Source organism: Mustela putorius, unplaced genomic scaffold (assembly GCF_011764305.1).
Source record: "Mustela putorius furo isolate JIRA1106 unplaced genomic scaffold, ASM1176430v1.1 tig00003845_pilon_pilon_pilon, whole genome shotgun sequence".
Taxonomy (NCBI): Eukaryota; Metazoa; Chordata; class Mammalia; order Carnivora; family Mustelidae; genus Mustela; species Mustela putorius.
This window is the reverse complement of record NW_025421998.1, coordinates 78,554,396-78,569,849: the sequence shown is the minus strand read 5'-3', so window position 1 is coordinate 78,569,849 and position 15,454 is coordinate 78,554,396. Positions and strand designations below refer to the sequence as shown.

The following is a 15,454-nucleotide window of genomic DNA, read 5'->3' as shown; positions in this document are numbered from 1 at the left end:
TTGGGGAAATGGAGTTTAGTTTTAGAAACCACTTCTCCTCTAGATCCTGAGGCAACCTTCTTAGCAAATTACATCCTGTTCCTTCTAGGTGACTAAGTCAAAGGAGAGCTCCCAAAATTAGGTTGTCATACGTCTGGACAGTGGCAGGCAGGCTTGGAGAGAGACAGGTGGTTTTGCTTAATGGGAAAGAAAGTATTTGATCTTCTACCCTCCTCTCCATTTTGGGATGAGAAGTCCCACGAGCACTGAGATCTGGTCAGGACTGGGACACCCTAAGGGGCCTGGTGGGGCTGGCCTCTGGTGCTGTGTCACCACAGGTTGCTGTGGCTAGAGCCAAACGATGGGTCAGAGAAACACCTCAATGAAAGTTTCGACTATCCAGTTGAGTCATCAGTCTGGATCCTGCAAAGGGGGAGAACATTGACACCAACAGAAATTAAGATTAAAATTAGGACAGAATCAGGGGCCAGTAGAAATTCCCTAAACCCGCTAGACTGGTCTAAAGGGCTTTATAAGTGGAAGAAGACATGTAACATGGAGCAGTAGCTCAGATGGAACCTTTTCTTTTTCTTTTTTAATTTTTTATTTTTTATAAACATGTATTTTTATCCCCAGGGGTACAGGTCTGTGAATCAGCACTCACCAAAGCACATACCCTCCCCAATGTCCATAACCCCAACCCCCTTCTCCCAACCCCCCTCCCCCCAGCAACCCTCAGTTTGTTTTGTAAGATTAAGAGTCACTTATGGTTTGTCTCCCTCCCAATCCCATCTTGTTTCATTGATTCTTCTCCTACCCACTTAAGCCCCCATGTTGCATCACCACTTCCTCATATCAGGGAGATCATATGATAGTTGTCTTTCTCTGCTTGACTTATTTTGCTAAGCATGATACGCTCTAGTTCCATTCATGTTGTCGCAAATGGCAAGATTTCATTTCTTTTGATGGCTGCATAGTATTCCATTGTGTATATATACCACATCTTGATCCATTCATCTGTTGATGGACATCTAGGTTCTTTCCATAGTTTGGCTATTGTGGACATTGCTGCTATAAACATTCGGGTGCACGTGCCCCTTTGGATCACTACGTTTGTATCTTTAGGGTAAATACCCAATAGTGCAATTGCTGGGTCATAGGGCAGTTCTATTTTCAACATTTTGAGGAACCTCCATGCTGTTTTCCAGAGTGGCTGCACCAGCTTGCATTCCCACCAACAGTGTAGGAGGGTTCCCCTTTCTCCGCATCCTCGCCAGCATCTGTCATTTCCTGATTTGTTGATTTTAGCCATTCTGACTGGTGTGAGGTGATATCTCATTGTGGTTTTGATTTGTATTTCCCTGATGCCGAGTGATATGGAGCACTTTTTCATGTGTCTGTTGGCCATCTGGATGTCTTCTTTGCAGAAATGTCTGTTCATGGATGGAACCTTTTCTGATCTAATAGGAACACATCCTTTACACACCTGTAGCGGTGTGCAGTGTGTGTGTGTGCGAGGGAGAGAGAGAGAGACAGAGATGTGGTGCCTTATATTTCTGTAAGGCGAGAAAGGAGGAAGCAGTCAGTACCTGCTTTGGTGGAGGGAGACAGCACAAGGAAATGGAGGGATCCATTGCTCAGCCAGGTCTGAAGGTAGGTAAGCTTTCTAACCAGCAGTCCATGGAGTGGATGCTGATCGTCCTTGCCTCTGGATGACCTTCGGGGTTTCCAGGTAGAAGAAATCAGATGTCATACCTTTGACCCAACTCTCTTGAATTTTTATACCCAGTAAGGCCAAACCTTACTGCTTGAGTCCCTCCCTGTATCCCAGGGGAATGCTTCCATGTTGCTGATCTCCCTACTCCTTCCAAGCTGGGGTCCTTCGTCTCCTTTCCCTACAAAGTGTTCATGTTTGCCTTTCCTCTTTTTCTTTTTTTTTTTTTCCTCAGGACCCACAGTTAACCCTACAGTTCCTCCCTAAGTCTTACAAGTTTCTCACCTCAGTGTCCTGAATGTCAGGGCTTTCTCCTCATCCATCTGATTGATGTTTGTTAGAGGATGGGAGAAGCAAAAGAGTGAGTGTGTTTCTTTTCTTTCTTTTTTTTCTTCAGACAGAAGGAATAGAAAAGTGGGAGCCTTCAGTGTTAGACTGCTGCTAGCTTTCTCTGATCTAAGATTTCGACCTCAAACACATACCCATTAAAAGAAGCAGCGTTTCTTTCTAAAGATCCCCATGTTATCCATGAGCAATTTAAAGCCTTCTTATTGACTTATCTTTGATCCTATCTCATGCTCAATAATAATGCTGTTCTTGCATATTGAGTGCATTTAATTCAGTCTCTGTCAGAGCTTTATAGCAGGACTTCCTCATACTTAACAAAAACAGTATGCATCTATCTTCTACCTTATAATCTGGTTAGGGAGAAAGATACAGAAATTCTTGGAGGCAGAAATATTACCTTGTTCATCGTTGTATCCCCTCAGTTGTTAGTACATTACCTTCCAGGCAAAAGTGTTTATTGAATCAAATTCAGGGTCACAAAATCGGGATACTGAAGAACCAAGCAAGAAATCTTAGTGCATATATAGGAATTACTTTTTGATGCACTCTAGCTGGTTATCATGACCTAGATGCAAGGGAGAGAAGTATTATGATGGCATTGTTGCCATGGTCCTTCAATCCACCATCTTGAATTCTTTTCTTTTCCCCGCCATTGGAATTTTCAAACTTTTTTTTAATTATTTTTTTTTTAGTATCAGTGTTTTGTTTAGTTGCAAGTATAGGTATGAATTTGTAAGAGTTAAGGTCAAGTACCCTATAAATTTTTCCATATCCTAAATGGGGGGAAAAAAAGGACTGAAATTATCTTATTGGTCTTTTTTCCAGGTCCCCTCACAACCTTCACTCTGAGCATTACTGTGTATCCACCACTAGAGATTTTGACAGGAAGTGGCTGGAAGGGAGGTAGCTGGGGAGAAAGTGCTGGAAGTATGCAATGGGGGAACAGAATTAAAACCTACCAAGCTTTCTTCTTACATCTCCCCACCTCCCTACCTTTTCTCCAGTGAGACCTCTTCTTAAGTGTACAGAGGTATAATTAAAAGGAATTGCTCTGAGCAGCTGGGGAGTGTTATTGTAAAACAGTAAAAGTGTTCCAAAATGAAGAAACATACCTAAGAGCAATGCATTGAAAGTCGTAAAGAAGCCTCACTACTCTGGGCATATTCACTGTAACTGTTATTATTTGAAATGTATTACAACAATCAGCAACTTGGTGTGAAGTTTGTAGAATATAGAGATATCTGTAACACTGTAAAAATGTTAAAAAAGTGAAAGTGAATATTTTAAGGAGGCATTCTCAAATATTCAGTGCTCAGATTTTTTAAAGGGCTGTTGATAACCTTGCTGTCTAATAGAGTTCTGACTACAGAACGCATTAAACTTCTTGGCGATAGTCAAATGAGTGACAGCCAGAGATGGTGTACACAGTGTACTTGATAAAAATGCTATTTATTTAAAGGATTAGAGTGGCCATTATGTTTAAGTACAAAGTTCTGCTCCTCTCAATAAATTTAGTCTAGGAAAAATAAAACGTTTTCGACTGTTCTTAAGTTTCAGTAGAACACAGGGTCCTCTCAGAGCTTTACTTAAGCTAGTGTCAAACGTAAAAGCTAGTTTTGACATATTCACATGTACACAGAAATAAGTTTTCAGGTTGTTCCTGTGATTAGTCTCGATTATTGCATTCTTGTGGCTAAGGATATGGTGACTTTATAAACTCTTCAAACATTCAGCCATTTCAGAATTTTCTATTGAATATATACGGGCAGTTTAGCATGTGTGTATGTGTGTATGTTATTCCGAGAGCTGAAAGTGAAAAAGATTTCAAGTGTTTGTCTTATTGCTGCTTACTTGGCATCAGAGGTAAGATTTTAATTCTCTCTCAGCTAGTGCCCTATATGACCTTGGACACATTCTTTAACCTCTCCCAAGAACTCTTTTTCCTAATCTGGAAATGAGGGCCATGATTATCTAACTGGCAGAATGCTTGTAAGGATTCAGTAATAATGTACTGAAGTAGGTAGGAAAAATAAATTGTTTTGTGACAAAAATGAAGATTGTTGCCTCTATTTGCTTATGAAACATGATGTAAAATAAACATAGGAATATGTTTAAACAATATAATACAATGTCAAGAAAGCCCAACACTTATATTTATAGGAGGCATAGAATTCACTAGCTAGAAGTGTAGAAATTTTACAGTTCAGTGGACTCTTAGCATGTATTTGGTTTATGGACCACTTTGAAAACCTGAAAGTTATAATCCTTCTCACCTCCAAATGCCTCTCTACACAGAAATTAGCATATAATTCGAAGGACACACCCTAAAACCTATTCCTAATCCCTAAATCCCATGGGCTCTGAGTTCACAATGTAATTCACCACTTTCCATCTCAAGATGGAAAAATTAAGGCATAGAAGTGGCATGCTCTTGAGAATTAAAAATGATTTTAAGAACTCTTTTACAAAGAAGTCTTTCTCAAATCCTTTAAGAACACAGCGCCCATCAGTTTTTTGAGCATCGTTCTCGGACTGCTGCTGCACGTTATTGGTGGACTTGCTGACTAGTCCACCATTGGTGTGTTAGTGACAGAAGAGCTATTTGCCATCTCACACACAGTTACTTGAAATAGTTTGGGTATTGATTTTACTTTTAACAGGGTTTTTCTTTAAAAAAAAGAAAGTGTTCTTGTATTGTCAGTAAACATTCGTTAGGTACCTGTGATATTGAGAGTGCAAGATATCGAGACCCCGTCTCTGACTTTGATTTGGACACTGTGGAGTAAACAGGCTCATAAGTGCGTAAGAGGGAAGCTCAGAGAGAGGAGCAACTCATTCAGACCACCAACTTTGAAAAGGTCCCACATTTAAGGTAACGTTCAAGTTGTATCTTCGGTGATAAGTAGGAGTTTCGTAGGCAGAGAATCCAAATATCTTAATTCCCTGTGTGTGTGCAGATTTTGCAGTGCTTACTTATCTTTTTAGTTTAGAATAACTAATTTATACATATATGGAAATTAGTCCTAAAATATATGGAATGTCCCACTGAAGACCCATTCCCTAGCTTCATCAACCATGCGCCCTCACTCCTAGAGCCACAGTCTCCAAACCTTGGGGTCATTCTCCTCTGTGGCTTGCAATTTCTAGTTACTCACAAGGGCTTGCAATTTCTTTCTTCAATGCATCCCTGCACCTCCCTATTCTGTTTCCACTATCATCTTCCTATAGTTCTCTGTTTTCTAGACCTGACCCGTGTTGTAAAACCTCACCAATCCTTTTTTTCTACACAACCACAGATGCATTTTCCTAAAATGAATTTAGTTTGAAGCCTTACGAAGAAACTCTTACTTTAAGTTAGACACAGGACATAGTTACACAGCGTACTTATCATCTCACCAAAAGCCTGCCACAGTCTGACCTGGGGCTCATCACCCATTGTTCTCCAGCACGTTTGTATTCCAGCCAGCCAAGGGCAAGGCAGAGATGGTAAGAGCCCACATTAAGCTCAGGTCTCACCTACTCCTCTTGCTAGCTGTTGCACTTCACCTGTCCAAGCTTGTTTCCTTATCTACAAGTTACATGGACAAATAACCAAACAACTTAGAGCTTTTGAGGAATTTAGTGTGATGATGCATGGAAAGTGCCTGGTGCTATGCCTGACACATTCATTGGCTCTCAGTAAATGGTAACATTTGTAATCATCATCATCATCAACTTCCTTTGGAATGCACTGCATCTCTGTCACACAATCATTTCTAAAAACCCATCCTCTACTTACCCAGGTCATTTGTTATTCCTTTAGGACCTGCTTCAGATCCTACTTACATTCCTGCTGATTCCTCTCCCCAAACCCACCTGCTCTCAGCCGTTCTCACCTCTCCTACATTACTGCCATATTTGCTTTACAATGTTTCCAAACTCTTCTTAAGGATCTTGTCTTCCTCACCAGACTTAAGTAAGTAGAGCTGCCCCCAAGTGGAGTAGACTGTCTTGCAAAGTCATGAGCCTCCTTGACTTCACCCTCTTTTGAGGATGTTGAAGTGATCATGAAACAGATGGAAGATTGGATAGTTGATGTCTAAGGATCCTTTCAGTAGTGATTGTTGGAGTCTGAGTTGTTTAAGATCAGGGGCATGGCTTATACCTCCTACTTCTCACAGTTAAGAACATTGTAGGCACACTCCATTACGTGGTGTTTGGCAGACTGGTTTTCTGCTCTTGATCCCTGTCGCAGACAAACAGTGGTTTTCCATCCTGCAGGGAGGTTTAGGAGGATGAGTGCAGGGTTAGGGAGTGGAAACCCCCATGTTTATCACACCGGGACCTATAGTAAACTTACAGTGAATGTTTAATGAACAAGCACCAGCCATAAGCAATGTTTCATTGCATCATTGCATATCCTTCGGAAACGAGCAAATGCAAGAGCATCCTCCAAATTTAAGGCTGAAGTTTTAGAAAGAAGTTAAAGGAAAAGATGCATTGCCAAAAAACAAAACTCCTTAGGTTCCACAGCAAAAGCTCTTTTTCTGAATATTTTACTTCTCTTCCTTACAACCTCCTTCCTGGAACAAAGAGAGAGTCCATGAATATAAGACAGTGTTTATCTTCTGTGTCTTTATTGGAAACAGTGTTCTTCACATTCAATTTTGAAATGGTTTCATTACATAGGGCACCTCTAATTTCTGCCAGTTTCTTGTATCTCTAAAATCAACTGCTTTTCCTTCTCTGTTGCTGAATTTAGGATAGCTGTACTTAATCTGTGGCCTGGCCTTTTCATACCAGTTTGCCTCGATGCCGAAAGAACCTTCAGCTTTAAAGAATGCCTCCCCAGCCCTCTGCAGATAGAGGAGGGGACAGGGTGACATAAAGGTGGATAGGGGAGGAAGGGAGGAAATCAGCTCATCGAAGGTTGTCAGACTACTTTAGGTGACTTTATACTTCTTGATTTAATCAACCTAAACTATATAGACATTTCAGGCTGAGAATTTAAGTAGCAACAACAACAACAAAAAGAAAACCATGGTTTTTGCTGTCAGGAATGACTCATCTGGTAAGAATGCTATTGTATTGGTAATACAATACAGAGAGAAGGAAAAGACTGTGGTATCTGCTCTCTTTGTGTTTTTGACCTTGAGGAGAATTATAACTTGTTTGTTGCGGAAGTTGAGCATCTGATGTGCTGATTCACCTGTTCGTTCTTATATATTAAATGTCGCAGCACTTGCAGTTCCTGGGATCGCTTTGTGGGTGAAATATTTTCTGCAATCTGGTGAACTGTTTGTTGTGATTTTTTTTTTAAGAACATATCTATTTGTGTATTTTGCATCTCTTATTTCTCAAAAATATGCTTTCTATTCTATTTCAACCCCTTGGTCTCCTCATTGTAAACTGGAATATGTTTGGCTCTTTATTTTCAAGGTCACATTATTATGATTTCTTTTTAACATAGAGACCATGAACCAGGCACCTCCTGCTAGAAAGCTGGAAGAGGTTCTTCATCTAGCAGAGCTCTGCATAGAAGTCTTACAGCAGAATGAAGAGCATCATGCAGAGGTGATGACTTGCTCTAACTGTCATATAAAGCTTCATATAATGCTTTGCTGTAGTGGGAACAACACTGAGGGAGTGGCCTGCCCATAGATTTGATATACGTGTGGCCATCTACCTGTAAAAAACTGAGACCATATGTGCATTTCCCTGATACACAATTCCTATATGTTACGAAGGGGCCGTTTGTGTGTATGATTTGTCATTTATTGCTGACAACAGTCCAGCACATGGGAGAGCTTATGGGGTCTGCCAAAGATGTACCAGTAGTAAGAAGCAAAGCTAGAGCACAAACCCCATCTCTTGATGCCATGATTGCTTTAGTTTGGAAATGTAAATTCATCAGTGTACAAAAGGAAAAGTAGTGATCCGCTATAACAAAATCAAATAGAAGACATCCGTAACTGTATGACTGAGAACTAGTCTTTTATTCTTACCATCAGACTTTTCTTAAAATTTTCACTAAGCTTTTATTGTTTATAGTTTTCTGAAGTTTTCATTAGATATTAACATTCCCTCTGTAGAGTAGTATTTCCCCAGGCCAACTGCTTGTTTTAAGACTTAAAAGTCTTTCTAATAGTCTTTCCAAACCTCTTTCTAATAGTCATGAGTTTATTTAAACAAACAAACAAACAAAAAAAAAAAAAAAACGGAATTTTTGGCACTTAGAATTGGGTGGGGAGTGCTCACTTTGGCAGCATGTATACTAAAATTGGAACAGATTGGATGGGGAAAATATATGGAATTAAGTAAATATAACAAATTTCACTGTTCTAACAGTGCTCTTATTCCTGAAGAAGCACATGAAATGGGCAAAAAAAAAAAAATTTTAAGCCCAGATACTTAAGAATTTATACAATATTTATATGTAATGAAGCCAAGTTCCCCAAAATATAAGAAACTATAGGAAGTACATTTTAAGCAAATTCTTAAAAAAGAATATTCATGAAACCTTACTATAGGCTACTAAGATTTATTGTATCTGGTTATAAATATGATCATTCAAAACATCTGCTTTTAGCTCACACTACGGAATCTAGTTTTTACCTTGCATCTGTCATGTGTGAACTTGTTATGGATATTGTATTTTAAACTGAAGAAACAGCTGCTTCAATAATTTGAAATGAATCCCCATGAGGATAGTTTCTGGGCTGGTACCACTGCTATGTTACAATGAGAATGACTGTGTGATAAAATATATGTATGTGTTGTCTTTGTATTCTATTAAAAGCCATTATCATCAGAGTATTAGACCTTTTGAATTAAAAACTATTTCTGATTGGATATGCAATTGCAGTATAATTCACCTAAACAGGTACACCTAATATTCCCATACAATTCACAGAAACACTATTTAATTTTCCTGCCCTCGTAAGGAAAATAATTACTTTCCTGTTTTTAAATATAATTATTAAATGTTGTCCATGCCATGCAATGACTACATGCTTGTTAAAGATAATGTATCCAAACACAATTAAACCGTAAATAATATTTTCCACTCCACAAAAATGTGGTTGACTTTACTGAACAGAGATAATCATAACTTATAAATATTCTACTATAACTATAGAACTGTTATAATAACCTCATTTAAAAATGCTTAGTAACACTATGGCATTTTCCATCCCCCAATGCTTCCAAATTCTTGGAATCCATCAGGGAAGAGAGGTGAGTAAAACTGTTCCCACTATTATTCTAGTATGGAATAACTTTTTCAGTCAAGATAAGTTAGAACTCACTTAGACGATAGTTAATTTTAAAGCCAATGTAGTTCTCCTTCCAATTAAAGACTATTTCTTGGAGTGGGCTTACAATTGTTGTGTTTTGGTAATTGTGTGTTATTAATAATTGCATGCATAATTAAGGCCAGCTGAAAGGATTAGGACAATGCAGTTTTCTCTCTCTCTCTCTCTCTCTTTTTTTGGTCATTTTCTTTTTTCTTTTTTTTAAAGATTTTTATTTTATTTTTTAAGTAATCTCTATACCCAACGTGGGGCTCAAATTTACAACCCCCAAGATCAAGGGTCACATGCTCTACTGACTAAGCCAGCCAAGTTCCCTGCCTTTTTCTTTTTTTAACCAGAAGATCCAACTTTTCCAAACAATACTGAGGAGTGAATTGGTCTGATTCTAAAGTCATTTCCAGAGTGAATTAGGAGACTGAACTCTGCACTGATCTTTATTCTGCTGGATGTTCAAGCTGGGGTATCTTTACTCTGTGAGAGAGCACTGGGCTCGGCTCCCTTGGTGGAGGTCAGCACGTCTGCCTCACAGAGCCCTCCCTTTGGCTCCTGCTCAGGCTTCTTTTACTTTCATTCTACCGGTCTCCCAAGGGCAGTTTACTTTCGGGGCTAAGAGGTTGTTTGGATCTTTCAGCAATTTCCCGGTCAAGCAATCTTTGTGTCCTCACATTTTTTGACAGTGACTGGCTTAGAAGACAGTCCTCCCTCCCTTCTCTTGGATGGCCTCTTAACCTCTTCTCTCAGGCTTTTTTCTGACTTGTTTTCTCTTTAAAAAGATCACTTAAGATCCTTTCCAGAAGATCTTTAAGGCTGTCTCCACATTCCAGCGACTAGACTGTGCCTGACCAGGAATTTAGGCAAACAGATCTGTATACCGTCCATCCAAAGGCCTCTCCATTTGATGGTGGCGGGAGGTCCCAGATGCTGATGAGAAAGCCTTGGGCTCTCACCAGCACCCCGTCTCCACATACACCATTGGATTGATAAGAAAACTGACCCAGAAAGGTTGAGCAAGTTGCCACATGCGCACAGGTGGTTAGTGATGGGACTCCAGACCTGGGTGCTTTGCAGAGAACCACACTGTTATTTCTCATTCAGTAGAAGGGGGCAGGGGTTGTCTGACCCTGGATCTGTTGCCAAGTTTCATACCAGGCATCATAGCAGGGATGTAAATGCAGAGCAGATGATTATGGTGCAAGCCTGGAGGTGTCCCTTTCCATTCATTCTCTTCCTTTCCTTGCTGGCTGGTGTAGCCTAGGTCCCTGCCTAGGGGTATGGAGTCCTGAAAGGATCAGAAGATCAATAAGATCAATACAGGCACAGCTCAAGTTGCCTCTTTGTTGGTTATTATGACAGCAGATTCTTGACTTAAGTCCCTAAAATAGTCTAAATGTAATATTGTCCACCATGTCGGTGATAACTGAAGCAAAAACGATGCTTGGCAGCAAGTTGGTATTTGCATCACAAGTTCAGTGCACGCAGCTGGTTCACCTTGCGCTTCAGCTGCCTGTGCCCCAGACCCTCCAGCAACAGAGGCAGGACAGGAAAGGAGTTCACTGTGGATACACACAGTTGCACATCTGCTCACGCACATAAACATCAGCATCTGAACCGGGTTATGTTTCTGGTTGAGATTCTAACACGAAGAGAAGGGGTATTTGATATTTTTTTCCCATGTGTTTTGCTTCTCTGTGACCTTCTTTTCTCACTAGCATGCACATCTAAGGAACATCTTAAAGTCTGGTTATTTGTTCATGAATAAGGTCTGTTTATTATCTACTACTAACTAAATCTCAGTAATCTCAACAATTGAATTACTGTTAATTACATATTATTTATATCTGGACAGCCAGGTAGATAGCCATTTAGATAAACCAGCATTTTTTTAGGGGTGGTTTTAAGTTTAGGGTTAGATTAGCCTCTCGTCCAACAAATACCCCTCATCACGGAAAATGAAGACCATCAAGTGGTTTTGAGATGGGAGAGTTAGAGAGGCAGAATTGCATTTGCCACTGTAACTCTCAAATGAAATTCCATGGGTATGAATATCCCACCAAAAATGTTTGTTAATTATTTAGTAATTTTTAATACTATATATATATAGTATATATAATAATATATAACAATAAGAGTGGTATTTTACCCTGACTTATGCTTTAAGATATTTTCCGTTTATCGTCACACCCTGTTACTTCAATATCTACATTCATGTATGAACCCAACTAGGGAGTGATTTTGTTGAATTGAAAGAGTTGTAAAACACTGATGGTTGGCCTGACAGTGGTTTAGCTGTCACCCTCTAGTCTATTCTCCTGGCTCCTCAGAAGAGCTTACATGTTTCTAGAATGTCGCCCATCAGTGTTACATTGCCTGGGTGTGTGTGTGTGTGTGTGTGTGTTGGGGCTAGAGGTTATTCAAGACACTGAACTATCTCCTGAACTTTCAGGATCATCTACAAAATACAGGATTGCAAACTGATCTTTTCTTGGGGAAAAATGAGCACACACAGCAGCCCAAAACCAGATTCACAGGTTTCCTCATTTAGGCAGCCATTTTCTTTTTTATGGTTGTAAATTATAAATTTTAACTAGATAGTGAGTGTAAAAGTAATGAAAAGCCTCTGCCCTCAGAGAAATTAGAAAATATATAAAGAAATAAGATATTAATAGATGCTCTTGCAGGAAGAAAAATAAAACAGGACATTACCAGTGGTCTGAGCTGCAAAATATGATAGATACACAGATGGACAGACAGGTAATGTGCTATACATAGTTAATTAAGAAGAGTCTGCATATGTAAGAGCTTGATCTCTGCACTCCAGCTGACCTGGATTCAAATTATTGTTCTGTCATCTACCAACTATTTGACTTTGGGCAACTCGTTTAATCTCCCTGAATTTGCCACCCAACAAATTAAGGATAATTATGCCATCTACCTTTCTGGAAGGGTTATTTGGAGGGTTAATAATGTAACGTATAAGGAGCATTTAGAACAATACTTGGCATGTAAAATATCTCAATTCACATTATAAGATCTGTATGGATTTCAGCTCATGTCTGTAATTACTGATAGTGATTAGTTTTTTACTTTTGTAGATCAGGAGATTTTCATATTCATAGAATTTTCATTACGATGCGAAGGGATATTCAGACAAGTATTATTATTGCCATTTTGCAGATGAGGAAATAGAAATCCACCCAGGGACCTGATTTGCCCAGGAGCGTTCAAGTCTCCCCACTAAGTGCAGAAGCTCAGTACTCACTGCCAGGTTCGGGGTGCCTTCTTAGCTGCCACTGTTTCCAATAACATTCAGAAAACAAACACAGCTTTAAAGTATTGTCTCCCGGCCACGGATATTGTTTTCACTATATAAGATTTTTTTTTTAATTTTTTATTTTTTATAAACATATATTTTTATCCCCAGGGGTACAGGTCTGTGAATCACCAGGTTTACACACTTCACAGCACTCACCAAAGCACATACCCTCCCCAATGTCCATAATCCCACCCCCTTCTCCCAACTCCCCTCCCCCCAGCAACCCTCAGTTTGTTTTGTGAGATTAAGAGTCACTTATGGTTTGTCTCCCTCCCAATCCCATCTTGTTTCATTGATTCTTCTCCTACCCACTTAAGCCCCCATGTTGCATCACCACTTCCTCATATCAGGGAGATCATATGATAGTTGTCTTTCTCTGCTTGACTTATTTCACTAAGCATGATACACTCTAGTTCCATCCATGTTGTCGCAAATGGCAAGATTTCATTTCTTTTTATTGTTAGAACTTTGATAGAAATGATTTGGCTAAAGACTTTTCATCAAGTTTTGTTTTGTATTTTCCTCTTAATCAAATTAAACGTTGCCTCTGCCTCTGCCATCTCAATATACTAATTAGTGGCTTAGCATTAGAGCCAGGGTGACTTTAACCCAGATGATCATGACTTAGTTAGTGCACTACAGCTGGATGCATTTCTGAGTGGGGCTTCCTTCACCCTGGTGGAGATCCTGGTGCTCTGGACCCTCTACCATCTCCCATGAAGTGGTCCTCAAGGGAGGACATCACACAGCCTCTCTTCTTACTGACAGTCGAAAGGAAGAGGACTGCCCCGCAGCAGGATGGCAGAAAAGATGAGGGGATAGGTGTAGAATCCACCCTATGTTCTTAAGGCAGCAGACTGTGACCCTTGCTTTTCCTTTTCAAAGACTGTGATTGCAGAAAGCTTTCTCTCACCTCTAGGAGAATGATAAGCTTTCATCACAGACCGGCTGACATTCATCAGGAATACAGTTTTACACACAGATGTATACTTCTGCAAAACAGGATGAAAATTTTGAATTGATGGCAAAATTTTGCTATCCTGAAGATACTTTTTTTTTTTTTAAAGAAAATTCTATTCCATTTTATTTCATTCTGCCCTTGTGGCTTTGTCTTCCAAGTTCACTTTAAAAAGAGCTATGGGAAAAAAAAAAAAAGAGCTATGGAAATTTTTCCAAGTCTTGAAACAATCCTGACCTAACATAACTGCTATTTTCTTAATTTTATTTAGTTTTATTTTTAGATTTTATTTATTTATTTGAGAGAAAGAGAGAATGGGAGAAACCATGAGAGGGGAGAGGGTCAGAGGGAGAAACAGACTCCCTGCTGAGCAGGGAGCCTGATGCAGGATTCAATTTTGGGACTCCAGGATCATGATCTGAGCCGAAGGCAGTTGCCTAACCAACTGAGCCACCCAGAAACCCCTATGTTCTTAATTTTAATCTTTTGAAAAAGCATAATGAGCTAGAGGTGAGACTTTAAACTGTCTTTGCAGTACTGCATTTTTTTTTTTTTAAGAGAGAGCTCCAGCAGGGAGAGGCAGAGGGAGAATGAGAGAGAACCTTAAGCAGGCTCCACAGTCAGCATGGAGTCCAACATGGGACTCAGTCTGACAGCCCTGAGATCATGATCTGAGCCAAAGTCAAGAGTCAGACACTTACAAACTGAGTCCCTCAGGTGCCTCATGCTGTATTTTTACTAGAATTTCTATCCTGCTTGACCTAGAGTGTCAGGTCAGTCACTGCTATAGCTTTAAAAAACAAGAGTAAGACCCATGTCATGGAATTACACTGTTTTATTTGTTTACTTATGTATTACTTGTCATATACCCATTTTAGTAGACAGTTTAAAAGGACTCAAAGATAATATTTTGAAAGAGCAATAGCTCATGACATAGCGCATACCATTTCCAGCAGTTTTGCACATTTATATATTTGTAGCCCCAAAGTCGAAGTCCTAAACCTTGAGCCAGGCATTGAATGTCCCTAAATCTAATATCAGTATTCTTCCTAGTAGGCAATATTTTCTTATATTTGCCATCCATTAATTCATCACATGGTGATTTTTTTATTAATATGTTGAACATTATTCTTGTGATACAAGTTTTTAAGAAAGTACCCAATGTGATGGGGCAACAAGATGGTCCAATTGGTTAAGTATCTGACTTTGACTCGAGTCATGATCCCAGGGTCCTGGGCTCAAGCCCTGAGTCCAGCCCCACGTCTAGCCCTGCATCAAGCTCCACGCTCAGCAGGGTTTCTCCCTCTGCCCCTACCCCTGCTTGAACTTTCACTTTGTCTCTATCAAATAAAGAAATAAAATATTTTTAAAAAGAAAAAAAGAAAGAAAATACCCAGTGTGTTGATATTTTATAATCCATTTTGTTTTGTGGTTTGACTATCATGTGGTTTTAATGTAATTTACCTTTGAAGAAATTAAGTGGAAGTTTTACAACCATGTATCTCTTAGAAAGTTCTTGAAAGTAAATGTTGACTTCTCTGGCTATAGTATAATGAATCCTTTTTTAAGTGATTAGTTTTGATTGGAAGAATAATAAAAAATTCTATATCCCAGAAGTGTGAATTTTTTGTAGTTATTTGGTTAAAAAGTTGTAACACCAGCAAAAGATAAGTTTTAAAAGGGGAGGAAGGGAGTACATAACTGGGTCAGTCTGTAGAGCCTGTGGCTCTTGCTCTTGGGGTCATGAGTTCAAGACCCATATTGGGTGTAGAGTTTACTTAATTTAAAAAAAAAAAAAAAAAAGTTAAGGGAAGGGGGAAAAACCTGAAAAACAATTCACTAAAAACAGT

The 15,454-nt window shown here is 39.3% G+C and overlaps 1 protein-coding gene across 21 annotated transcripts in view; it reads left to right on the top strand.

Annotated features, from left to right (window-relative positions):
* The window catches only part of CADPS2 (calcium dependent secretion activator 2), a 525,179-nt gene that overhangs the window by 425,858 nt on the left and 83,867 nt on the right, over positions 1-15,454 (top strand). For 12 of the 21 annotated variants that reach the window (XM_045062933.1, XM_045062937.1, XM_045062930.1 and 9 more), the window contains 2 exons: positions 7,491-7,594; positions 9,248-9,256. In XM_045062933.1, the coding sequence (XP_044918868.1) occupies positions 7,491-7,594; positions 9,248-9,256 (113 nt within the window). The remainder of the gene's footprint in view (positions 1-7,490; positions 7,595-9,247; positions 9,257-15,454) is intronic. The other 9 variants (XM_013050847.2, XM_045062940.1, XM_045062938.1 and 6 more) reach the window with 1 other exon arrangement.